General features: G+C 33.5%; 5 protein-coding genes across 9 annotated transcripts; 4 read left to right on the forward strand and 1 right to left on the reverse strand.

Annotated features, from left to right (window-relative positions):
* Positions 1–248: 248 nt before the first annotated feature.
* Positions 249–1,882, reverse strand: LOC113874739 (pathogen-associated molecular patterns-induced protein A70-like). Its single transcript, XM_027512952.1, has 2 exons — positions 1,282–1,882; positions 249–556 (listed from the first exon to the last, which is right to left on the reverse strand). Exons 1-2 carry the CDS (start codon positions 1,880–1,882, stop codon positions 249–251), a joined length of 909 nt encoding a protein of 302 aa, XP_027368753.1.
* A 5,628-nt stretch (positions 1,883–7,510) lies between these two features.
* Positions 7,511–13,433, forward strand: LOC113846244 (zinc finger CCCH domain-containing protein 64). Of its 5 annotated transcripts, none has more exons than XM_027474277.1 (12): positions 7,511–8,175; positions 8,258–8,531; positions 8,625–8,754; positions 8,870–8,989; positions 9,538–9,655; positions 10,093–10,544; positions 10,966–11,251; positions 11,535–11,628; positions 11,892–12,037; positions 12,205–12,445; positions 12,547–12,605; positions 12,734–13,211. In XM_027474277.1, the coding sequence occupies exons 1-10, from the start codon at positions 8,104–8,106 to the stop codon at positions 12,331–12,333; spliced, it is 1,821 nt and encodes a 606-aa protein (XP_027330078.1). In that variant the 5' UTR covers positions 7,511–8,103; the 3' UTR covers positions 12,334–12,445; positions 12,547–12,605; positions 12,734–13,211. The 5 variants fall into 5 exon arrangements, with proteins under 5 accessions (XP_027330078.1, XP_027330082.1, XP_027330083.1 ...); XM_027474281.1 differs by having other exon boundaries at positions 7,564–8,175; positions 11,927–12,063; positions 12,734–13,171; XM_027474282.1 differs by having other exon boundaries at positions 7,566–8,175; positions 10,093–10,535; positions 11,927–12,037; positions 12,734–13,433.
* A 3,107-nt stretch (positions 13,434–16,540) lies between these two features.
* LOC113874740 (vegetative cell wall protein gp1-like) lies at positions 16,541–18,554 on the forward strand. Its single transcript, XM_027512953.1, has 6 exons — positions 16,541–16,622; positions 17,409–17,528; positions 17,641–17,769; positions 17,843–18,076; positions 18,163–18,297; positions 18,421–18,554. Exons 1-6 carry the CDS (start codon positions 16,541–16,543, stop codon positions 18,552–18,554), a joined length of 834 nt encoding a protein of 277 aa, XP_027368754.1.
* A 113-nt stretch (positions 18,555–18,667) lies between these two features.
* Positions 18,668–20,657, forward strand: LOC113874741 (proline-rich extensin-like protein EPR1; the record flags this gene model as incomplete). Its single annotated transcript, XM_027512955.1, has 6 exons — positions 18,668–18,797; positions 18,898–19,026; positions 19,104–19,193; positions 19,296–19,385; positions 20,068–20,190; positions 20,428–20,657. Coding segments are annotated over 6 exons (792 nt in total), but the record flags the coding sequence as incomplete, so codon positions are not given.
* Positions 20,518–24,839, forward strand: LOC113847078 (receptor-like serine/threonine-protein kinase ALE2). Its single transcript, XM_027475935.1, has 8 exons — positions 20,518–20,634; positions 20,730–20,801; positions 21,172–21,258; positions 21,370–21,741; positions 21,832–22,125; positions 22,463–22,855; positions 22,951–23,194; positions 23,799–24,839. The coding sequence occupies exons 2-8, from the start codon at positions 20,792–20,794 to the stop codon at positions 24,475–24,477; spliced, it is 2,079 nt and encodes a 692-aa protein (XP_027331736.1). The 5' UTR covers positions 20,518–20,634; positions 20,730–20,791; the 3' UTR covers positions 24,478–24,839.
* Positions 24,840–25,923: the final 1,084 nt, after the last annotated feature.

A 25,923-nucleotide genomic window follows, 5' to 3' on the forward strand; every position in this document is an offset into this window, starting at 1 on the left:
CCCCCAAACCCTTTAAAATATAACTTTAAAGGATTTAAGCTTATTAAAGCAGAGATATGTAAAATAAAAATATGAATGTATGTCTATCATTGATTTTAATTTAAACATTTTATAAAGATATTGATTTTAAATTAATAATAAAATTTTAACTTTACACATTATTTTATTGTAGTGGGGTTAAATTTAATTTTTTTAGTCTTTTTTTCAAGAAAAAAGTCATATCGTAAGTGTCTTTGTATTTAATATTGTCAACACCACCCTTTTGGGAACTTCAACCCCATGTTGCCGGTGGTCCATCCCTCGGAGAAGAAATAGAAATAGGCGGAGTCACAGGTTCCGCAATGAACGGTGACGATGATGGCGAATCGCGCGTCGACGAGGAGAACAACGAAGGTTAAATTAACGCTGCTTCGAACCATTGAGATGCTCTTTTTCAAGGCGGTTAAGTTCATCGACGGCAAGAAAACTGTAGTATTTTTGTTGTCGGCGATTTTTCGCCAGCTTATCTCCGCCGGCAACACTGCCGCATTCCTGGCGGATGTGTGGAGGGTTTTACCTAGCGTGCCCAGTAACTTTCATCTTAATTAAGGGACTTGACTGAAATTTTCAAATAATTAAATAAAAACACGTGTCATCCGGTAACCTTTGTTCAATATTAACCATTAATACTGTAGTTTATGTCCACCTATGGTCATCAGATTCTGTTCTCCACCGTAAAAGCCACCTTAAAAGTGTGAAATGGATTAAAAATATTATAATAAATGATGCGATTAAAAAGGAAAATAAATAAATATATATATATATATATATGTAAATAAGTACTTTATATAAAATGATGTTCAGAGTATTATTTATTTATTACTGTGCGTAGACTAGGGTTGAACTTGTAGAAGCACAGAAGGATGATAATACTATTTCTGGAGTTAGAATCGCATTTCATTTCAAAAATTAAAGTCTACGGTAGTTGCGAAATTGAGATATGAAATTGATTCACTAACAATAATTTAGCTCATAAAAGAGCAAAGGATAGAATTGACACACAGCTGGCAAATTGTTAAATGTTCGACGAAGACGAAAAAATAAGAAGCGTTTAACAATATCTCCCTAGTTTCCGGCAACGATAACATGTAATCGTGATTACATTAAAAAGATTTTACAGAAGGACTCGAAAAGCATACGATATAGCATGATACTCCTATATATTTGGCAAAAACTATGTCGACTAAACCGAAACATGTTTGGAGCAGTAATCGTTCGTGATTTACGCATCTCATCAATTACCTCTTCTCAGCATCTCTCTGTAACGAAGAACGGAATCAACCCTCTGCAACCGCAACTGCTTCTTGAACCTGTTAATGAAATCATCAGCTTTCGCGTCAACCTCTTCGTCCCCTCTCCACGACACCATTCCACCCCTCGCCGTCGCCGGCCTCCGCTGCTCCACCGTCGACCCTTCATCCTCCCACTCTCCCTTCACTGAACCCGCGTTCTCGCTCGCCGATTTCCTTAACTCCGAATTACCCGAATCGCGACCCGGATCCTCTTCCTCCGATCTGTAGAAGCGGGAGAAGTTCATGGACTGAAGCCGCTGCAGAAGCGAGGGAGTCCGAATTAGTTGCGGGTTTTCAGGTTCGGGTTCGGGTCCTTGGGGTTGGATGTGTTCTATTTCTGCATGGGTTGGTTGGTGTTTGTAGAGAGCGAAGTTGAAGGAGCTGACACGTTCTAATAGTGAGGGGGTTCGAACGAGTCGTTGGGGTTGGGGTTGGTGGAGTTGCTTAGTGAAGCGCGAAGTGAGTGCTATGGTGGCGATGACGAGGTTAACGACGATGAAGACGGAAGAAGGTGTGAACCAGGTAGCTATGAGGGTGGCTGAGTCTGCCATGGCATTGGTGAACTGAACGGTGATGCGAAGAGAAACGGGGTCTGTAAATAAATAGATATAAAGCACTGTACCTTCGCTGCTTGACGTTTACTTTCTTTTAGTCTCTGTCCTTTTCTTCTCTTCTTCTGTTTACACTCATATCACCTTTGTTTGGTAGATGTAAGAAAAGTAAAATTATTATAAAAATATTTTTCATGCGTATCTTTCGGATCCTCCTTGGACTGTTTTATTTTATTTTAAATAAATTTAAATTTGCTTAATCTTAACAAAATTTATTTAAATGAATTTAAATTTATATAATACGAATTGAACATCTATTTCTATTTTAGTTTAAGTAAATTTAAATTTGTTTAAGCAAATTTTACTAAAATTAGAAATAATGACTTTTTTTTTATACTTCAACTAAAAATCTTTAAAGGTGAATTGTTGTCATTAACTCATTTTCAGAATATTGTTTGAAAAAAAAAATCTTTCATGAAATTTTTAATAGGAACAATTTAAATTGATGGAGCAAACAAAATGAAGCATTTATTTATGCACAATATTCTAGCTGTGATTGCAATGGTAAAAAAAAAAAGTAAAAAATTGCTGAAATGAGGCCATTGACTAGTTTGATCGAAGAAAAAAAATATTATTCATGAAAATGATGTTCCAATGCTTCTAACCACTAGCCCAAAATAAGTTATTATAGAAAGAAACTTGGTTAGCGAATAATTCGAAATTCACAGTAGAAAAAAATTAGTGGTACAATAATGATTTTCTTTTATAAACAATCAGAAGAATATAATACTTTTTATACATAAGTGTAAGGCTTTATTTTGTTTATATGTTTGTGATCGATTTTTTTAATAAAAAAGCATGTATTTAAAGGCTATCGTGTACAAAACTTTTTAAATCATCAACAACCATAAATAATTGGCAACACAGATTTTCTTTATCATGTATATATATATTTGTGTAGATTGAGAGAATTGAGCATGAAAGCAACTAGATATTCCCTTTAAAGGGTTGTTTTTCTGCTTCGCCTGCATGTCTTCATGCAGCCAGGGAGAAATAACCAATCCAAAGACTGTCCTAGTGCCGTATGGAAAAGAGAGGAAGAAAAGGATGCATGTAACCCTCATTGTCAATGTCGTCTTTCATAAACCCCAGCAAATTATACATGAGTTTCTGTTTTAAGACAAATAAAGTACATATATGGGTTTAAAATTGAAGTATATTATATTATAATTTGCTGATATACACTTGTTTTTTAGAAGTATTTTAGTAAGTTTTAATTGTGATTTCGATCATTAAAATATATTAAAGGTGTAATTTACTAACACAATCACATTTAAAAATATGTTAGTGTATATTAGCATTCATAGTTTCTAAATTCTAATTGATGTACATTTATATTTTCTAAAAAGAGTATTTTAGAAATTTTTAACTTTGATTATTTTTAAATATATGGTATAACTTGCTAATTAAAATATTCATTCCAAAAAATGTGTGAATGAAAGTTAATTAGTAAACTCTACCGTCTTCATTTATTTATTTTACACTAAATACATTTCGGCAGAATATTTTATCTTGTTTTATGTCATTTATTCAATTACAATGCACACACACACACATATATATATATATATATATATATATATATATATATATATATATATATATAACTAGTATAAAATTACTATTTTGATTTTTTCAAAAAACACAAGGCATTTGCTGAAATATTTATTCTGAAAAAAGGTAGAGTGTAAGTTAGCAAACTCTGTTGTGCTAAAATAGATACATCTCATTTGTTTATTATATACTGAGTTAATTTCTGGATGAATATTTTATCTTGTTTTATGCCATTTATCAATAAAAAAAAATTACGATTCATAAGCATAGGAATGAACCTCGAGGCTTCATTTTTCTGCCACGGGAATATGCTCTGGTTCAAAAGCATTCATAGAGTATTGTTGTGCAACGAATTAATTGGTTGGGTTTACATCTGGAATATGGATACCCTTCTATCAAATGATGTAATCGCTGAGTTGATGTTTTGATGTCGATGCATGTTCGTGCTATCCCAGTGTCGTGTCATGTGATTTTGTTTCTATCAGAAATGGTGAATGAGTACGGCATATTACTGTTGACCATATCACAACCATGCGTTATAGTCTACTCTTAAAAATTCACTCGTTATTCCATTAACTCTCACCCAAAGTAGTTGCATGAGGACCCCTTTCTTTCCCTATTAATATTTTTCATCTTTACAAACCAATTAACCTGATTGCAACATGCTATAGATGTATAGCATTTTTAATGCATTAAAGACTACCCACATGATCAGTATTTGGGACATTAGGTAACGAACTTTGTGAGCCGATACTAAATGAAAATATATATTCATTTAAACATGAAGGTATATGAATTATACATGCATGTAGCTGGTATTATATATCTAGCACCTATTCTAAATCATAAGGAATTGGACGTTGGTTTAAGTGACGATTAAGAAATATGAATTTTCTTTTTACCTAATTTTGTGAATTTAAGGGTTATGAATAAAGTTTACATATTAAGAGAATTTTATACACTTCGTAGACAAACAAGTATGCAAAACTTAACTCTAACTAACTGAATTTTTTTTAAAAAAAAAATTGAATATCGAAGGCTTTAGATATTTGATATATTTTTTTAGATTTTATTAATTTTAACCCTTAAGGTTCAGGTTAAACAATTAATAATAATAAACTTTTATTAAAAAAATATTTATTGTATTTTTATAATTTTTTATATTTTTTTATAAATTTTTTATTTGTGGATATTTAAACTCAGCTTTAAAGTTAAATTTAATTGTTAAAAACATATATAATTTGATGAGATTATTCTCTCAACGAAAAAAATATATATACACAAGGCCTAAATCTAAAGTATTATTTTAAAGAAATTAAATATACATAACTTAATTAAGTAATGATAATCAGTTTATTTTTTTTTGGAATTTAATTATTTTAATTTTATCACATTTTAAAATATCTCTCACGTGTTATATTTTAATCACTTGAACAAATTAGGTATGATTTAACAGACAACTTGCCTTTTGCAGAAACCTATTTCTTAAAATTAAAACAATGTTTTTTTTTTTTTGCTAAACAATTTTATTTTTTAAACATTAATAAATTAATATTATATATAATTATATTTTTTAATGTTTTTATATACATATAAAAATACATTTTAAAATAATAAAAACAAAAACTCTCCCTAAATTGTGTAAAATAACATTTTCTTAGTGAAAAAACGCTTTTCCGCAACAATCGATGTTGCAATGCACCGAACCAACTCGTTGCGGCCATTTAAGGATGATTCCATGTTTTCTTTTTTCTTTTCTTTTCGGTAAATGAAATTTGTGGCAGCGTAATGTTTTTGTATTATTAAAGAAAATTTTAATGGTATTTTCTATTTTTAAAATGCAGGCATATTAAAAAGTAATTAAAAAAAGGATAAAAAATATTGAATTTGAGTGGTTTGAACTATATAATTCTGTATGATTTTACTACAGAGAAACTTGGATTTGAGCTTTTGATTTGTAACCTGGGATGTCGAATTGTCTATGTTTGCATGTTAACACACCAATCTTGGCACATGCTCCTTCCACCCACTGCACCAACAGAGTCAGTGTCTTCACACTCATCCTATGCCGACCGCTACCATAAAAAGCTAAAACTTTCCTATGTATTTATACACTCAAAAATCAATAATTAAGGTAAAACAAAAACAGCTTAAAAATTCCTTATTATTATTTTTAAATATTTATTAAAAATTAAAAAATTTACTAAAAAATATGTCATAATGTATTGATTATATATATATATATATATATATATATATAGTAATTAAAAACGCTAGTGCTATTAGCATATTTGTTAAAAACCAGAAGTTTCTAACGAAATTGCGTCCCCATCCGCTCACATGGTTTCTTGGCTTAAAGATGAAAACCATTACATTTTGTTTTGCAAAGTGTTCATAATTCTGTAATGTTTAGAGACAATGAAGTATGAATGACTCATCTGACCCATAAAGAAAAAAAAAAGATTCGACTTTTTCAAAAGAATAATAATATAATAATAATTCAAAACGTTTTGATATTAACGATGCTACACACACTTTTTTAAAATAATATTAAAGAAAACAAGTTTGTAAAAAATTAAAAGGTGTTGACTGTTGTTCCGAACCTTTCAAATTTTCTTGCCAAAATAAACTCAACAAGAGACTCTGGTTAATGAGAGCAAACACACACAAAAAGTGATAAATTGCATTAATGTTGTACCAGAAACAGGATATAGTAGAACTGAACCTTCTGTTTAGTAACACAGATACGTTATGTTTATGTTTATTGATCGGTTAATAAGATAGCAGAGTTGTTTAATAAAAATATATATTTTTAACAAAAGTTTAATATATGTTAAAATATTGATTAAAATTTATTTAAAAATATAAAATTGTAAATTATATTTATTAATTTATATATAAATATACGTTGTGATTTCAAATAAATTTAATTTGATAATAAATATTTTGTTATTAGTATTTGTGATCTGATAAAATAATTAATTAAGAGAACTTGCATATTTTAAAATATAGCTTCTAAATTAATCTATTGTTTTGGTTAATAAATTTGTAAGACTGTTTGGTAAATATAAAATGAAAGAAATTTATATATTTTTTAATTTTTTAAACTATTTAAAGAAGTGTTTAACTTTCAAAAAGTTAGTTATTAATATTTATATTTTTTATTTAAAAAATAAATTATTTTATTTATATATAATTAAAACTCTAGTACATTGATTTTCTTATTACCATTTTTTTTGTTTTCTCTAATTTTTAATCATTTTTATTATTAATATTTGATAGTATATCTTTTAAAATAAAATAAAATAAAATAAATAAATAATATTTTTAAAATTAAAAAAAAATATTTAAATCAATTAATGTAATCTCTATTAATAATTTTAAAAATAAATTTAAGTTATTATTTGAATAACTAATATCATTTTTGTGTTAAAGTAAATTATATCTATATATTTTTTTTCAAGTCATTTAGCATAAATTGTATAGTTAGCTAATTAAATAATCTAAATTTATAATTATTTATATAATTATAAACCCTTAATTATAAATTAATAACTTTCGACTAAAAACTACTAGCTCACAACAAATTTTAGCTCGTATTATTAAACATAAGGTACAAATAATTTTAATTTAATTATTATTTTTACCTATACTCATTTTCAAACAATTTATCCTCACATAATAATTGCATCCCTTTTAAAAATATTTTATGATCGCACCAATGGCCACTATCACTCCGAGGGTTTTATTTTTTCTACCGTTTTTTGTTAAAGTTGATAGCAAATAAATAAGTAAAATGACGGATATTAATGTAATACTGTATGTTTAACTTTAGTTATTTATATAACGATTTTTATTTTTTTTTGTAAAAAATTAGTTATATAAATAAAGAGCAAACACCAAAGATCAGCACTCAAGTCCAACATTGGACCTAGGCCCAAAACATCTAACATTAAAACAGTCATTATGTTTTTTATACTGTTAAAATCAATTCCTTCTTCTCCATTGGACCTGGCCCAAAGATCGTCACAAGTTCATAGAAAATCAGACAATACCGCACAAGAAGAATGAAAGCACAAAACAACAGAGACATGCAATTTATGAAGGGTTTCTCTTTAGAAACATAATAGGATTTTAGCATTCTATGATCTGAAACCAAATCCTATCGCGTGTGAATGAAAAAGAAAAATAAATGCCACCTACTATATCATTGGCGCACCATTGTATTAATTCAAGTGACACCATCAACTAAAGATACTAATTTCTATAATTTGAAGGATAATTAAATTCCTTCTTTGCTTCCTAACAAATAAAATGCTTTACATCATGAATGGAATAACTGAATCATCTTGATACAAGATTGCAGACATTTACATCTTTTGAGTCCTAACTTCGTTTAGTTTTTTAAAATTTTGTTTTATTATTTATTTATATAATAATATTGATTCTTTTGAAGTAATACAAACTGAAAATTCCATTCCATCAAATAATTATACTCCGTTTGGCTTCACTCCAGCACAGCTGAACATAGGCTAAGCAAAGAGTGAAGTGCTACGCGGGAGTTGATTGGAGTGGGGGAAAACTGTTTCTCTGTTGGAAGTTCCGTCATGGCCCCTCGAATCCTTCTATGCGGCGACGTTTTAGGCCGTCTCAACCAGCTCTACAAGCGTGTCTCATCGGTGACTCTCTTTCTCCGTTTCTTTCTAGGGTTTTTATCGCGACTTGCAGCCACAGCGCTGAGTCCAGTTCACGTTGTTGTAGGTGAACAAATCTGCAGGTCCTTTCGACGCGCTATTCTGCGTGGGTCAGTTCTTCCCGGACTCGCCGGAGCTGGTGGACGAGTTGACGGCGTACATCCAAGGTGGCTCCCTTATTCCCCTCCCTACTTACTTCATCGGCGACTACGGCGTCGCCGCCCCTAAAATTTTGTCGCAAGCTTCCAAGGACTCTTCCAATCGTGGTTTCAAGATGGACGGCTTCAAGATTTGCGATAACTTGTATTGGTTGAAAGGCGGTGGCAAATTCACTCTCTTCGGTACATTGCTTCACTGCGATCTTCTTCTTTTTTCCTTGTTTATTTAATTTGGCATTTCGAATGTGGTAGCTTATCTATTGCAGTTATTTTTAGGATTAACCGTGGTCTATTTATCTGGGAGGAAATTATCCAGTGTTCAACAGTTTGGAAGTTACACTCAAGACGATGTAGATGCATTGCGAGCAATTGCTGAGGAACCTGGAATTGTTGATTTGTTCTTGACATATCCTTCAATTGATGTGCATCACTCATGCACTATACTGGCCTCAGTGCCACTTGCTTCTTACTTTTCTAGCAAGTAATCTGTTTGTTTGTTCACTTCCTTGATTCGTTATTACTAATGAATGGCCAACTGGGCTCACCAATAGAGCAGCTGCTTCAGACATTCCTGCTGGACTCTCGGATTCCACAGGCAGTGATTCGATTGTATCAGAGTTAGTACAAGAGATCAAACCACGGTAATTGTTAGATAGAAAACAGCTAACTTTTCTTGCTGAAAGTTTCATGTGCAACTACCTTAATGGTGGTAAATGGTTTAAGAGTTTTATATTTAGTAAAATGAAAATGTAGGCATAAACCTCACTTCATAATATATAGTTGGATTCTGCAACTTAAGCTTTGACAGCGTAAGGCCTCTGGTTCCATGTTCGCTTAAGTGACTTTTGTGTTACACCATGTTTATTATATCTGTTATAGGATAGTAAATTTTGTTATTGTATTTGAAATCCTTGTAACTAGGAATGACCATGAGTGGTAAAAAGGAAAATGGGATTTGGTTGGATTGGTAACCAGAAGACTAATTAAAATTATGGAACTAGGGGACATCATGAAGATTTTTCATGTAGGATTTTAACTCCTATCCACTAGTGATTGGTATTTGTGTCATATATTATAGAGGAATTTGGTATGCCAAATATGCCTTTTGTGGAATATCTTGTGGCCTTGTAAAAGCAGGCCCAAATCTGACCATTGGATTTTTTATTTCTTATGATTCTTTTTTTGCCAGTTATCATATTGCAGGAACTAAAGGCATATACTATGCCCGTGAACCATATTCCAATGTTGATGCTGTGCATGTCACTCGTTTCATAGGGCTTGCATCTGTTGGAAATAAAGATAAGCAGGTTTGACTATTTTTCTTCAGTATACTTCACTACTTATCTGTTTATTTTTTTTAAATTTATTTGATTGAAATTTATATTTCTTTTTCATTTTCATATGGTAATAGTGATTGTTAATTAGTTGTTGCATGACCATTTGATTCTTCTTTTGGTCATACTTTTGAAAATTTCTGCATAGAAAATGCCTTAAGGAATGCCCATGAACTGCTATACATGTGTGTTTTTCCTGTGAGTGTGACTAGTTTCCATTTATTATATAAAAATATACTTTCTGGAGAGGAGGGTATGGAGGACCTAATCTGGTAAATACTTAAATTTGGACTTGTCATTTCATATAGTACTTTATTTTATTTTTGAAAATAAACTTGCCCATTCTCACTCTTTCTAAATGGTTATTAGCTTTTCAGTACTGTGACTTTTTGCTTGCTTCTGCATTCCAGAAATTTATTCATGCACTTTCCCCTACACCTGCATCCACTATGTCTTCAACTGAGATTGGCATGAAAACCACAAATACCACCTTATCGCCATACACCTTTGTGGAGAAAAGAACTTCTCCAAAGGATGCCACAAAGAGATCAAGTGATTCTGTCTCTGATTCTCAGTATTGGAGATATGATGTTTCTCAAAAGCGACAGAAACATGAAGGTGGAGATGGTGATAAGATGTGTTTCAAATTTGTATCTTCTGGCTCTTGTCCACGGGGAGAGAAGTGCTATTTTCGACATGATATAGATGCAAGGGAACAGTATATGAGAGGTGTTTGTTTTGACTTTTTGAACAAGGGAAAATGTGAAAGGGGTCCAGATTGCAATTTTAAGCACAGCTTGCAGGATGAAGGTGACAGGCATCTTTCCAGGAGACCTGGATCTGAAAATACTAGGTCTAGCAGGTTTTTCTTTGGACTTGCTATATTTGGTAATCAATTTGCATTCTGTCAGGAGAAGTGCTAGGGATATACTTTCTAACACACTCTTAGTTATTCTCTAAAATTTATTGAAAACAACAAAAACATGAGTGTGACTCATTAAATTTGGTGTGAAGTGAGACACTTATAATTTTTGTGATTGTTAATAAATTTCAACTAATAATAAATAGCGTTCTTGAAAGAGTATGTTAGAGGGTGTGTTTTTAGTATTTTTCTTCTGTTAAAAAATGATACTTAGATTTGTAAGTTTATGTATTATGTTAATACTAATGTAATATAAATTTGGTTTTGTTATTCCTCATATTTGTTTATTTGATTCTTCCTTATTCACTCAAGCTTTTGGGCTCTTTGTGATTGATGAACCTATCCTAAAATACAACTACAGATCAAAAGAATGCTGGTTTTGCTTGTCAAGCCCGAATGTGGAGTCGCATTTAATCGTAAGCATTGGGGAAAATTACTACTTGGCTCTGGCTAAAGGTCCACTTGTTGATGACCATGTACTGATAATACCAGTTGAGCATATGCCCAATACATTATCTCTGTCTTCGGAATCTGAAATTGAGCTCTTTAAGTTTCAAAACAGTCTCAAGAGGTACTGCAGGAACAATGAGAAGGAAGTCATCTTTTTTGAGTGGGCTTCCATACGTGGCACCCATGCCAATCTTCAGGTAGAAGTTTCTGTTGCTCGTTGAAATTCTCGTGGGTACATGGTCTTTGCATTTTGTTTATTTAATGACTTCCTTATCTTTCTTTTCGGTCTGCATTCCCTGTTTATAATTTGATTAATTCCACTTTAGATATCCATTCTGTTGTCCATTTTGTTGCTTAATTATTTTCGGCTCTAACAGTGGTACTTTGTTAATTAAGTTTCTTGTCTTTCCCTCATGAATGACTATATTAGTTCAATTTTTATTTGATTGACTGCTGTTGACATTCTACTGTTTTATGTAGGCCATTCCCATTCCATCTTCCAAAGCAGTTATTGTTGAAAAAGTTTTCAATTTAGCTGCACAAAAGTTGGGATTTAAATTTGTGGCTAAGAGATGTAAGTATTAGTCTCCAAAGCACGCATCATATTTGATTGCTTATGTGGTCTGCTTCAGACCTGGATCCATCAAGTCTTATTAACCCTTCTTTCCCCTTTACTTTCTTGTTTTTTATTGCCTTGTTACTAGCTCTCTCCCTGATTACCTGACTTGAAAGAAATCAGCTTCAATTATTTATTCTGGAAAATGCTCTACATTTTTATTTTGTTTTGGATCATTTGGGCTTCTGCTACATCCTCATTTGTTCTTTAATGTGACTCAGTTGAAAGCATTTCTGATGGAAGAAAGTTTTTGAAGGCACAAATGGATGGCAATTCAAGCTTGTTCTATGCTGAAGTCCCTGGAGGCACAATTCTGCTGCATCACGTTGAAGAGAAAGAGAGATTTCCAGCGCAATTTGGACGCGAGGTAGCCTTCCAGAAGTGATGCGCTGAGTAAATACAAAATCATAGCAATATATTTCTTAACAGTTTTTTTTTTCAGGAAGAGATCATCAATGATTAGCACGTTTTCTTATAAAAATTACAACTTTTTGTATTTATCAGTACGTGTTAAAACTTGTAAACATGAATCAGGTTCTGGCGGGGTTACTTAATATGGCAGATAATGCAGATTGGAGGAATCACAAACATAACAAAGATGAGGAAATGAAAATTGTTGAGGATTTCAAGAGCCGATTTCAAGAATATGATCCTAATTGTTGATTGTTCATACATTGAATTTTCAATTTACAGCAATGCCATCACTAGTATGGTTATTCTTCGCGCATATGGTTATTTATCCTGTTACTTGAAGTGCTGAATCCAAAACTAAAAGGTGCATCCTTGTTTAATTTTGTAATCATTCACTTGTTTGCTTGATTATTGGAACCAACTGATTTTGTAATTGTTCTTTTTTATCCATGGATTGGTGCTTAGGAGACTTGGTAGTCCTGCAGAATTTCTATTGGTAACATTTTTTATCACCAGTTCCTGTGGTGAGCTTCACTTTACTGTCCTTAACTTCCCATAGCTCATTTCTCTCAATGTGGGTGGTTTTTTTTTTTTACAAGACTATAATGTACATTATTTAGACGGCTCAACTTTGCTGTTCTGTACATGTCAGGCGAAGAATCTATTTTAGCACTCAGGCTATATGCATCAGTCAACAAGCAGCTTCTGAATTCAAGTTTTGAAACAGGCTGGTTTTTCACCTGCTTTATATACGTAATTGAGAAGGTATTCGTATTTATTTCTAGAGGCAGGATGGGAGGTTGAGGGTGAGGGGAGTTTGTTTCAACTTTCAGCTAGTCAATCAGTATCCTTTTGTTCAATGTTGAGATCTTACAAGATTTATACTTACATTCTCCTAGAGTTTAAGTTTGTATAGTTTGTGTATAATTTGGGAATTCAACTCCGTAGACGCTAGTGGTTTTGGTATTTTGACCTTTGTTTTTTGGTTGTTCTTAAATTACTGTGCCTCTTTTACTTGTATTTTTCTGGTCGTATGTTATAATCTGAGGACAATGACTTACTGCATTTTCAACCTGCTGCTACCTAATTGTAAACCTTTGCTGTATTGATGTCATTAATTAAATGTTAACCCACACTGGCCCTGGAGGATCATATTCAGCCACTTCACTCAGCTTCTGTGGACCAACTAATTCATATGATTGGACTCGAGATCCCTGTCTGCTGAAGACCCAATTTTTTTAGGTGTTAGGCTTTGTTGGAAGTGTGGACCCAAAATAAGGGACCTAACAAAGCTACCATAGGAAAGATCAGAAAGGTTTTTATTTAATATATTTGAACGGAGGTTGCTATGCATTATCTTCTTGTGTTTTCGATAGTTGGATGAATCTTGTTTACCCGAGAGGCGATGCTGTGAAAGTTATTAAAGATTGTTTGCTGAAACAGTAAGGAATGGTGCCGAAGGTTAAAGAAAAGTAAGGATCCAAGACTCATGAATTTAGAGGGTGATTTAATTAAGTAGCAAAAATCAAGGGTAGCGCACGGTTGGCCCAAAACAGAAAAGTTTGTGTCCAGGATCCGAAATATGAAAAATGGATATTCTGTGGGGTTTGGAGGAACATGTATTCTCCTGTGCATTGTGAGTCGGGACAATTTTTTCTCCTAAATTGACAAGCTTGCAAATCAAATTTGTTGACTGGATAGCTTTGACATCAATGTCAAAATACTGTTTTGAAGATGCCTGAGTGAAGATGTCGGTGGGTGTCAAGAATGTTTTGGGAGTCCACACCAGGTTCAACAATTTTCTTAAGACATATTTCTATCTTCATGATCTTGCCCGTAATTCCGTAAATATCAACAACCTACCTTCAAAATTATTTGTTAAAATGTCCCACTCTTATGGGTTAAGTGTAGAAAACTTAACTTAACATTAATAGTGCATTTTCTACTCTAGGTTAAGTGGGCAAAAAATTGTTCTAAATTTGATTCTTTTAAAAAGAGTAAATCACTATTAAGAAATAAGGAGTTTTTTTTTTAAATTTAATATGAAAAAAATTAAATGATTTTTTTTTGATAAATTAACATAATTTAATTTGTTGATTTTAAAATAATACATTTATTTTTGTTTTAAATCAATTCATAAATGTACCTCTGTTTTTAATAAGTTTACCGATGGAACCCTACGAATCCCGTTACAGTACCATGGTGCAAGTGGATGGGCCACCAAAGCTTCCACCGCCTGACTTGATTACTTTTAACGCGTGTATTTATAATTATGTTACAAATATTATAAATATAAATTTAATGTAAAATTTATAATTAATAATGTTAACATAAATATAAATTTATGATTATTTATATATAAGTCCAAACAAGCATAATTCTTAATTTGATAATAAATTTATATTTATGTTAACATTATTAATTATAAATTTATATTTTGAAGTATTACAGACTAGATAGCAGTGATGGTGAGGTTACTACTTACTACCCTTGACTACAGTCCAAAAAAACAATCACGGAGAGTTTTTGTTGGTGGGTGGGTGATGAAACAATCAGCCGTCAAATCTGCACCGCCCTTGGTGACATGCTGAGCTGCCCTTGTTTTACTCTCTCTCTCTCTCTCTCTCTCTCTCTCAACCCTCTATTCACCCCACCATGCTTTTGTCTTCTTGCGGTCCCCATTTTTTATTTTTTGTTTTTGTTGGTGGTGATGAAACAGTATTTGGATGCTTTGTTTCTCATAACATACATCGAGCACCTTATCAGAAACTTTCATGTGATGGAAACAGTTAATTTCATAACTTAGTGCTAATCAAATTTTAACATCTTCATTTCCCCGTCTTCCAACTTCATTTCGGTTGTCCCATGAAAAAGAAAAAAAAGACCTCATTTTTATAATTGCAATGTTCGGTAAATCCACTCACCAATATTGGGTTTATAATCATTAATCAAAAAGCTCATTAGATGCTGCAATCTAAACTCATACAAAAACTTTTGGTTTAAAGGGGCCACAGTGCTTCTTTGGAACAAATCGGTTAAATCTTTTCACATAAAAAATTATAATTTAAAGTGTTAAAATAAATTTAGTATCAATTCAAACGCACTAATTACTAATTCCTCGTAATTTCTGATTTTGTTAATTTCCAAACTATTTATAAAAATCTGAAGTTTGCTTCCTATCCATTGTAAAGACTTAAAGAGTGTCACGGGTGCCACAATTTTTCATTTGTCTCCCAAAGGAGCGATGGATTCTTCTCACCAACTTCCACTACACAATTTTCAATTTTTTTTTCTTCTTAGATTCAAGAGAGTGAGATGGAGTCAATAACTGACCGAACTAAATATAGTATTTGTAAGTATAATTAATTAAAGGGTTATATCTTCTTACATTAGTTAAATTTAAAAACTCTTTTGATTTAAACTTTTTATTTATTTTATATTTATCATTTTATAATTTATTATTTTATTAGCTATTAAATATAAATTAAATAAAAAATTAAATTGAGTATAAAAAGTTTTAAACTTATATCAATATAAAAAAAATCTTCTCCTTAATTAAAATTGATATTAAAATAACTTTAATGTAAACTTTTTTATAACAATTTTATTGTGATTTTAATACATCTAGAATTTTTATAGAGTTGTGCGTGTAGACATTTTATTCACCCAAAATTCGTCATTTGTCACTTCATCTTTACACAGACAGATATGATTGGATCTCTAATTTAAAACTTGTATTACCTTCTTGTATGATTATTTGTTATGTACCGCTGAAGCCACATTAACCATTAAAATCTGAAAACGTGAGGGGTGACTGCTGATGTGGCATAACAAGGCTTCGCCACATGGCATACCTTTTCATTTTAAATTTTGATACAAGACACCTGAAACACCTTATTATCAATAAGTCACCATCTCAAGATGGCCTATAGGAGCTACCAAAAATGGAGAAAAGCAACTAGGCAACCCCCATTGAACTGAAGCACGAAGCAATGACAATTTGTTAATAAATAATAATAATCTCCACTGAGTCACCACTTTAATCTATTTTTTGCTATTTAATTTTTATTATTTATCTGAACAATATGTGGATTGTGAATTCACATGTTTTGTTGAACATATTCTCACTTGGATCAATTTTAACCTCGTTTAACTAACGGTGAAAAGAGTTCAACTTTTACCTCTTCGCCCATGGAATTTTCTGAACCCTGCCAATGCCAGAACTATTGTTTTCAACAAACATGTGTTTTTAGGTCTTGTCCTTTTCACCAAAAACAATTCTGGCTTGTTCTCTCATTGCTTTGGTGCCACTATATGTGGGCCTTCTTCAATTTAGTATCCTTTTGTTCTTGCTTCAAGCTACCAACTTCTTCAAAGTTTATAATTTATTCTCTCATTTATTCTGAATCATTACTGAGGAAGTTGTAGTCGTACACTTGTACTTGGAGATTGGAATGGGATGGAGGTGGTTTCGCCTTTGATGCTGCAACTGTTGAAGCTCTGCATCGTTGGCTTTGTTGTGGCAGCCCAAGATACCAAAGGTAGGTGATTCTTTTATAAACTCAATTTTGCAACCAAATTGAGCACCATTCTTCATCTTTCTATTATCCCCTTGCATTGCTGACATGTACCTTTGATTATAAGGTGTACAGGGTTTTGAAACCATTATCTTTCCTCATATTCTAGTTCTTGAAAGATGAGAAGCTATTAGAAGTTTAGAACCAATGGCATTGGTAACTTAGAACAATGTGGCTGAGTTAAATTTTTTTTAACCGGGCTTTTCAAGTAAGGTTCACAATGTTCCAGACGCTGAAATTGCTGAGACTTACCGATTTGTTTCTTCAGCTAGTCATGTCCTCTTGTCTATGATATAATTGCCGTATTCTGCAAAGCATAGCTGCTTATACATTTTACTGGTTTATAGTTGTAATTCCCAAAGTCATATTAAGGCATGGAGGTTTTCTAATCAGGGCATTTTTTGCCTATGTCTTGATTTCTTGTACCCTTGTAATTAGCCATTCTTGGAAGCTAGTACATTCCTTAATCCTTATTAAGCAGTTGTCTGTAGATTTAGAAGAATGAAGAATTCAACCAATTTTTTATTTTCCAAATTGGTCAAAGATTCTTTAAATCACTCTTCAAAATTAACCAGGAGACAAATATTGAAATAAATACCAAGATCCCAAAATGCTAAACTAATGCTAAAATGAGCTCATGTGCTTACTTGATTAATCAGTGATAAATTTTTTACCTTGCTGATAAATTGTTCTCTCCTTTGTTTTTCATGGAATTTTTGGCATTCTAATTGATAATATCTTCTCTCTAAGGGTCCATTATATCTCCATCTCCGGCATTTCTTCCTGTCATTCCTCCTAGAACAGAAGCACTTGGTCCTATCGATCTTGTAGAGGGAAGCAAAGCACCAAAGCTACCATCAGATGGAGGTGGTATATATCTAAATATTACAGAATGGCCTTGATGCTTACGTTTTTTAAATTTAATTATTCACCATCTCTATTAGTTTCCACTGCTATTTGATACTTATATATCTTCTTTCAGGGCTTCTTATATCCCCATCTCCTTCAAACTTGCACGTGTATCATTCCCCAAGTGAAACACCAGGTACTTCTTTACATCCAAGAGATTCATGGGGAACCATTGCCCCAAGCTCTCCAGCAGTACCAAATGGTAATCCCATTGTTTTAGTTCAATAAATAATGTTGTGATCATCTAACCAAAAGATTAGGTTTTCATGATCCAGGGTCATTCCTTCAGCCTCCAGATACATTACCACCTCGTACATCAGCTCCAACCCCTCAGAAGATTAAAGACATCGAGTCTCCTAGTCCAAGCACTATAGCATTGTCACCACCATATGAGGTTGTTCCTTCACCATCAGCAGTTCAAGTGAACACACCGCCACCTGTAAAAGCAAGTCCACCTCAAAGGAAAGCACCTGCTGCTAGGCCTCCTGTGTCCACACCAAGTGCATCAGGTACATGATTGTGTTGTTTCTTCTTGTTTATTGGCCAGGGTAGTTTATTGACCTTGATTCTTGTTCATCTATTGCATTTTGGACAGCTCCAATCGCTATACCTTTTGACAGATCACCAAAAACTTCACCAGTCAGCCAACCAGCTGAACATGGAAATTTGGCACCTAATGTTGATAATAGAAATGCAAATAAGAGTCACCCAGCAGAGCCATTTTCACCAGGCATGTATAAAATTCTTGTCATGTTCTAGCTAGAACTTGCACTAGATGGCTTTCCTTTTCATAGTTAATAGCTTCAAATTGGTTTTTGACACAAATATGCTATTGTATTAAATATTTGACCAGCACCACTTGCAAAACCTTCTACCAATTTGCCCAAAAATTCATCAGGTAGCCAACCGACTGAACATGGAACTTTTCCTCCTAAAGAGGGTTCAAATAAAGGTCACAGCGCAAAACCAATTTCACCAGGCATGTGATAAAAGTCAAAAGTTGTTACCTGAATTCTTTCTACATAGTTGTAAAATTTCCTTCCATCATCTCCAGCTTCCATTGGTATTGAGCAACCAGATGCTATTCTATTGAATTTTGAACAGTTCCTGTAGCAGTTAATTTGCCGAAAGCATCACCTTTCATCCAGCCTCCTGAACATGGAGGTGTGCCACCAATTCTTCACCAAAGGAATGCAAGCACGGGTCACACCTTGGAGCCTGTTTCTCCAGGTTTCTACTAGATTATTCTTTTTTTTTTTTTCCTCATTATCAATTTTCAGCATGTATTGATCCTTAAATTTAATTTTCTATTGTATTTTTACAGGCTCAGTTGCTATACCTCCCACAACTTATAAAAAAAATTCAACAGTCAGTGAACCAACTCAGCATGGAAGTAATTCACCTAATGTTCATGAAAGGAATACAAATAAAGGTCACACCTCTGAGCCAGTTTCACCAGGTAGGTAACAATCTTATCAAATCATGTCCGAAATTCAACTATATGATTCTTAATTTCTCCTTTTTGTTGAATTACAGAATCTGTTGCATCCCCACCATGGAAGGTTGAACATATCCCACCAGAGGCCCACCCCATTCTCCCAACAACAACTCCATCCATATTACCTGGTAAATTTTATTACCTTATGTGATGAAAGAAGAAAGGAAGATAAAGTTTAAACTTGTCAAAGTTATCAGTTTTCTCATTATTCTTCTGTGGAATTCATGCAGCACCAGTTACATCACCACCAAGTGCATTTCCAGTAAAGCCACCATTGGTCCATCCAATTTTTCCAGCAGTATCTCCATCAAAGTTACCAGGTGAAATTCTTAAGAAAGGATATTGTTCTCTTAACTTCCCTTTATTTTACCATTTGTTTTAAAATATTATACAGTTTCATTTTGCTGTTAAATCATTCTGTGTCTTCATTTCCACTTTTAAAGTCTCGCCACGATTCACTTCAAATAACAAAGTTTTGAAATGTAGATCTTACGTATAATTTGCCGCCTATTTGAATTACTATTGCCGTTGATAATCCAAAAAGTGGTGTGATTGTATCTCTCCCGTCCAATGCCACTTGATAATAAGACATTGCGAATTATGAATTCAGATACCTTAACTATCAGATTGAGATTAAAAAGGACAATCATGACTAATATCAGTAATATGTTTCTTTAACGTGCATAATCTTTCCTCCTTACGTAAAGGAATAATAAAAAAATGGTCACAATGCTGTTTGACACAAAAAATTGTTCCACGATGTTTGCATGCAAGATGTTCAACATAATTAAAGAAAGAAAATTTGCCGCCAGACATGTAGGAGAATATGCAATCATTAAGATGCCTTTACGCATCACTTGAGTTTAGTTGTTACTGTCAGCATTCAATTTTCAGGTACTACCTTGAGAATGAAAAATATTGTTTTATTTTATATTTTACTTTAGAATTTCATTCTCAATATTAAAATTTTCTCTCCTGTATAACAAAACATGTTTGGTGCAGCACCTGTTGCCTCTCCCATTCCTTTGAGAAGGGTCAATTGGAAGAAAGGAGGAGCACCAGTTTCTGCACCTTTGTACGAAAATCCAAAGCCACTTCCAGCTGTAATACACTCCCCTGCTCAAGGTAGGCTAACACTATTATATCAAAAGTTGCAAAATTTCATCTAAAGAATGCACATTGATTCAAGAGCACAAGCTATTGAAAGATTATACTAACAAGGGAGTTTAAACTTAAAAAATGGAAAAACAACACAAAATTGACATCATACTGGAACATTGTTGGAAATGTAGTTAGTGGTTACCACTTACCAAATTTAAAATGGTACTTTATATGCAACTAACCTTTATTTTTCTGCTGTAGCTCCTGCCGCACAAAAAGCAAGGCAGTTACATCATGCTCCTGATCCATTGATTTCATCTCCTAAATCTCCTTCCAATAAAGAATATCATTCTCCTGCATTTTCACCTTCAACCTCATTCTATAGTCATCCTCATACAAAGGAGATAATTAACATCCCTGCTCCTGCATCATCATATGTCGTTTCCCCTCTCACTTCAAAACACCAAGGTTGGCTTTCCCCAATTCATTAAATTGTGCCCAAAACAAAGTTCTTTGCTACAATGGAATATATAATCAGTTTTTCGTTTATACTTTTGATATAGAAGCAGCAATTCCTCCCTTGTTGCCACCATCAAATGGACACAGGCATCTTGTTCCACCTCCAATGAACTCAGGTACATATATAGGTATTGTAAATCTTTTTTTAGATGTTTATTTTATGAGAATGAGAAGTAAACAAAGGGCATTTCTAATTACATTTTTTTTGCATGGTATGTTCTTTAGTTTCCCCCTTCTCTTCCCCTATTTATTCAAACATGAGCCAAGTTTCACCTGCTCCTTCTCCATCAATCAAATTTGCATCTCACCCAACTGGAAGTATGAAGGCTGAACATCCTTTTCTCGGTTACCAAAATTCCATATTTATCAGTTCATTAAAAAAAAAAAAAAGCTTAGAAAATCATGTCCCATCATCATCATCTACTACTTACTAGTGTAAGTTATTCATTGTTTTTGCTATTGCATGTACCATTTTCCCTCCTAAAGTATCTCCATCTCGGTCATTTTCCAAGAGCCCTAAGATGCCCCTCCTGCCTCAAATTCAAGCACTGCCTCCCCCACCTCCTAATGAAGGTTAGCACTTTCTTTGCTTAATATGTTTTATGCTGGAGTTGTAGCTACCACTATCTAAATTCTTTGACTGTTACCAGCCTTATTCATCATACTGAAATATATATTTTTCAGATTGTTTATCAACTATCTGCACAGAACCTTATACAAATTCTCCACCTGGAGCACCTTGCAGATGTGTCTGGCCCATGCGAATTGGTCTTCGCCTTAGCATTTCTCTTTACACCTTCTTCCCTTTGGTTCCAGAACTAGCTTCTGAAATTGCCACGGGGGTTTTCATGAAACAAAATCAAGTGCGGATTATGGGAGCAAATGCAGCAAACCAGCAACCTGAGAAAACTATTGTACTTATTGATTTGGTGCCATTTGGGGAAAAGTTTGATAATACCACAGCCTTTATGACTTCTGACAGATTTTGGCATAAAAAGGTTCTTATAAAAGCTTCCTACTTTGGAGACTATGATGTGTTATATGTGAGCTATCCAGGTATATATAAATTTTAATTTCTTGTCTACCTTCTTTTTCTCTGACTCTTCCATTGAGAAATTTTATGGGGTCCTAATCCTATATATTTAGGTTTACCTCCTTCTCCTCCTTTGCCTCCTTCAAGCATTACCATGATAGATGGTGGTCCATATTCCACTGATGACAATAATGGAAGGACAATAAAGCCCTTTGGAGTTGACATACAGCAGAGGCAGCATAAAGGTGGACTTAGCAGAGGCATAATTGCCACTATTGCTGTTTCAGTTTCTGTAGCAGTTGTTTTATGTGCTGGTGCTGGTGCTGCCTGGGTCATGTTCAAGCTCAGAGACCATGTTAGTCAGCCAGTTGCTCAGCTTTCATTACCATCTCTTACCAAAGAACCAGGTAAGACAACTAATATTCTAAGAACTAGGTGAAGTAGCTCTTGCAATTTTTCCTGTCAGTTCCTTGTCTTAGTGGTTCACTAAAAGCAACATTGTATTTATGTATTACAAATTAACTGTTTGGTTTGTATCTAATCTAATAGAAGTAGGAAAAACTGGAAGGATTCTTTGCAGATATAGAATAATTCAATTTCAAGGATTCAAATAAAATGGTATTTTGAAATATAATTATTCAAGATCTACACTTTTGAATATTTCCTTATTGCATAATTATTACCAACAACTTACTTGTTTTATCATTTTTGGGCCCTTTTGCTCACAAAACATGAATTTCATAGGTACTGCTAGGTCAACAATTAGAGGTGGGGGAGTCGGTTCTGTTTCCACATCATTTCGATCTAGCATTGCTGCTTATACAGGATCTGCTAAGACTTTCAATATGAATGACATTGAGAAAGCTACTGATACTTTTAATGCTTCAAGAATACTTGGAGAAGGCGGTTCTGGGTTTGTTTACAATGGTATTCTTGAAGATGGAATGAAAGTGGCAGTCAAGGTTCTAAAGAGAGAGGATCATCATGGTGACCGTGAATTCTTAGCTGAAGTTGAGATGCTTAGTCGTCTTCACCATAGAAATCTGGTCAAGTTAATTGGTATATGTACTGAGGGTAGCTTCCGCTGCTTGGTTTATGAACTTATTCCAAATGGAAGCGTGGAATCTCATTTACATGGTACTTAAATTTGCTGATATTTTTCTTACTTCATCCTTGAGGTAGCATGCTAGTTGTTTTGTTAATGTATGTCTTATTTTATTGTCTTCTGATAGGGATTGACAAAGAAAACAGCACACTTGACTGGAGTGCCCGAATGAAGATAGCTCTTGGTGCTGCTCGTGGTCTAGCTTATCTGCATGAAGATTCAAATCCCCGTGTTATACATAGGGACTTCAAGTCTAGCAACATATTGTTGGAAGATGATTTTACACCTAAAGTGTCTGATTTTGGTTTGGCTCGAACGGCAACAGATGAGGAGAACAAACACATATCAACACGAGTCATGGGAACTTTTGGGTACAAACTTTTATTCCTTTCTTTTTCTGTTTTAGAAAAAATTATCTCTTTAACATATTAAATATGAAAGCTGTTGATTAGTCAAGTCAAATGAATTAATTTCGTGACCATGCCAAAAGGCATTTGCGTCTGTAGTCACTTATTTTAAGTCTCATTTAAGTCTTGTAAGCTGTAATCCTTCAATAATAGAGGTAAGTACTATTTCTGGTAATATGTCATGGGAATTATCTATCCAGCCACAACTCTATCTAACTTATCCATACGGAAGTATGCTCAATATTAAAATCTAGGTGACAAAACTATCTTCCAAAATTCTGCCTTAACGCTAGTACATTAACCAGTCCAATATAAACTTTTCTAAATGATTCATCACAAAGAAGAAAATTTGAGAGGATACACATGATATTTAATCCTGCTTTGTTCTTGTCTGCTACACTTGCAGCCCTCGTTTCTAAACATCTACATTCAATAGTATAGGATTAACCATTGAATTTTGGCAATATCTTCACTTCATTGAAACCTATGTTTTTCTGGCTGATTTTCACTATCATGCATGCTGATAAATATATATATACATATTTTTGATATTTGAAAATTGTTTTAGTTATGTGGCTCCGGAGTATGCAATGACTGGGCATCTTCTTGTTAAGAGTGATGTTTACAGCTATGGTGTTGTTCTTCTTGAGCTTTTGACTGGAAGAAAACCTGTAGACCTATCACAAGCTCCTGGTCAAGAGAATCTTGTTGCTTGGGCTCGTCCACTTCTCACAAGTAAAGAAGGATTGGAAACAATAATAGACCCATCTCTGGGAGCTGATGTGCCTTTTGATAGTGTGGCAAAAGTTGCTGCCATTGCTTCAATGTGTGTGCAACCAGAGGTATCAAACCGTCCTTTCATGGGTGAGGTTGTTCAGGCTTTAAAACTTGTATGTAATGAATGTGATGAAACGAGAGAAGAAGCTGGTTCAAGAAGTTCTAGCCAGGAAGATTTATCTATTGATTTAGATGTAGGAATGAGGACTGTTTCTGGTCAACTACCAGATAATTTCCAAAGCCAATTCTCAGCTACTAACTTTGATTCTGGAGTTGATATTGAAAGAGGCTTGTCAGCATCAGAACTATTCAGTTCATCAGCAAGATTTGGCAGGCTGGAATCTGGATCATTTAGAAGAAACTCTTATTCAGGTCCTCTGAGAACTGGAAGAAGCAAGCGGTTGTGGCAGATAATTAGAAGTCTTTCTAGTGGCAGCGTCACTGAACATGGAACCATGTTGAAGTTATGATCAGGTTCTCATAGGGCAATTGCATTTTTTGGACTATGTTTGTGGATATTGCACTCCCTGGATTTGTGAATCTGCAGTTCATAATCTCAATTTTGCAAGAGGCATCCACTCCTCAGCTTGAGGGCCTTATTAGGCTCAACTTGGGAATAGAAGCAAGTTGTAAATAGGATGTTCCATGCTTTGCTGCTATCCTGCAAACATATTCCGTAACTGGTACCAACCCTAAAGAGGGGAAGCAATGTGAATCTGCCTTGATGGTAAAAAGAAGACTGAAGAGGGCTCCTTACTTCTTCCTAGAAGAAATGTTCTCCCTTCCTCCACACCACTAGTAACATTCCAACTCACCTTTGTCTGCATTCACCTTGTAACCAAATTTGTGTAGTCTAATTGATATAAGTGGTTAATCCAAAATAAGGGTGCATAATTGAACTGAAATTTATAGATATTTTGGTTAAAAAGGTGCATTGTCATGTTTAAATTGGTGTGAAGGGAAGAGGAGCATTTTCGTGGGTGGAACCAAGAATTTCTTTGACTACTGAAGTTGATCTTTTGCTTCGTTGTCCTATGCAACATATAAAACAATAAAAACATAGTCTTTGCACTTGCATCATCAATAAAATTGGGTCAAAGAAGTTTGTAATGTTAAATTTGTCAAAACATAGCTGTTTGGTTGTATACTTGTGTTGGACTTTATATATCATGGGTGCATTTCTTAACATTACAGTCCCCAGATTTTTGAAGCAATCGATTGTATGCTAATGGTCTGTGTACGACTTCAATGAAACAGCGTGAGAAAATAGAAAGAGACAAGCCACAAAAGTGAAGCTCAAAAAGGAGAACAACTTCAATGTGAAAGCTTTACTCCACGCCAACGCCGGATATGATTTAAGGATATTGGTTAAAGATTAAGAAATTAAACTTAATAAAAATTATAATGATGAGAATGAATTAATAATATTTTATCATATAAAAAATATACTTTTAGAAATTGTATCAACGAACTGTCTTACACTGTAAACACTGCACCAAAGCTTGTCCTCAGGTGAAAAAGAGTCGCACTCACTTCATGTAAAAGAACATGTCAGCACAAAAATTAGGAACAGCGAAGGATAAACAAAAGGGTACAAGCAATTGGTTCCATCTACGTTTTCATAAATTGGTGAATGGTGACATTATAAACTTTTAATTAATTTCTATTATCTATTAATCTTCTGTAAATATGCTGGTAAACAAGAGATATTTTTCTATAGTTCGAAACTATGTGATCGTGATCAATTATGTAACAAATGTATGCATTTTTTTTTTATAAATTATAAAATTTAAACAATTGAAATAATATGAGTAGTCAAGATAAGATAGCAAAGTGCTTCACCCTAATTTTTCGATAAATAGGATATTAACAAATATTAGAAATTAAAATCTTAGGGACAGAGCTAATTGCCTAAA

The sequence above is a fragment of the Abrus precatorius genome, unplaced genomic scaffold (assembly GCF_003935025.1).
Source record: "Abrus precatorius isolate BTA unplaced genomic scaffold, Abrus_2018 Scaffold8, whole genome shotgun sequence".
NCBI lineage: Eukaryota > Viridiplantae > Streptophyta > Magnoliopsida > Fabales > Fabaceae > Abrus > Abrus precatorius.

What these genes read in the sequence shown, in the direction of transcription:
- LOC113874739 (XM_027512952.1), bottom strand. Translation starts at nt 1,882, where the DNA reads ATGGCAGACTCAGCCACCCTCATAGCTACCTGGTTCACACCTTCTTCC. An exon ending in CAGAGAGATGCTGAGAAGAG is followed by an intron (nt 557 to 1,281) that starts GTAATTGATGAG and finishes TGGGCACGCTAG; the next exon opens with GTAAAACCCTCCACACATCC.
- LOC113846244 (XM_027474277.1), top strand. Translation starts at nt 8,104, where the DNA reads ATGGCCCCTCGAATCCTTCTATGCGGCGACGTTTTAGGCCGTCTCAAC. An exon ending in TCTACAAGCGTGTCTCATCG is followed by an intron (nt 8,176 to 8,257) that starts GTGACTCTCTTT and finishes ACGTTGTTGTAG; the next exon opens with GTGAACAAATCTGCAGGTCC. An exon ending in ATTGTTGATTTGTTCTTGAC is followed by an intron (nt 8,755 to 8,869) that starts ATATCCTTCAAT and finishes ATTCGTTATTAC; the next exon opens with TAATGAATGGCCAACTGGGC.
- LOC113874740 (XM_027512953.1), top strand. Translation starts at nt 16,541, where the DNA reads ATGGAGGTGGTTTCGCCTTTGATGCTGCAACTGTTGAAGCTCTGCATC. An exon ending in GGCAGCCCAAGATACCAAAG is followed by an intron (nt 16,623 to 17,408) that starts GTAGGTGATTCT and finishes CTTCTCTCTAAG; the next exon opens with GGTCCATTATATCTCCATCT. An exon ending in GCTACCATCAGATGGAGGTG is followed by an intron (nt 17,529 to 17,640) that starts GTATATATCTAA and finishes ATCTTCTTTCAG; the next exon opens with GGCTTCTTATATCCCCATCT.
- LOC113847078 (XM_027475935.1), top strand. An exon ending in TCCCCCACCTCCTAATGAAG is followed by an intron (nt 21,259 to 21,369) that starts GTTAGCACTTTC and finishes TATATTTTTCAG; the next exon opens with ATTGTTTATCAACTATCTGC. An exon ending in GTTATATGTGAGCTATCCAG is followed by an intron (nt 21,742 to 21,831) that starts GTATATATAAAT and finishes CTATATATTTAG; the next exon opens with GTTTACCTCCTTCTCCTCCT.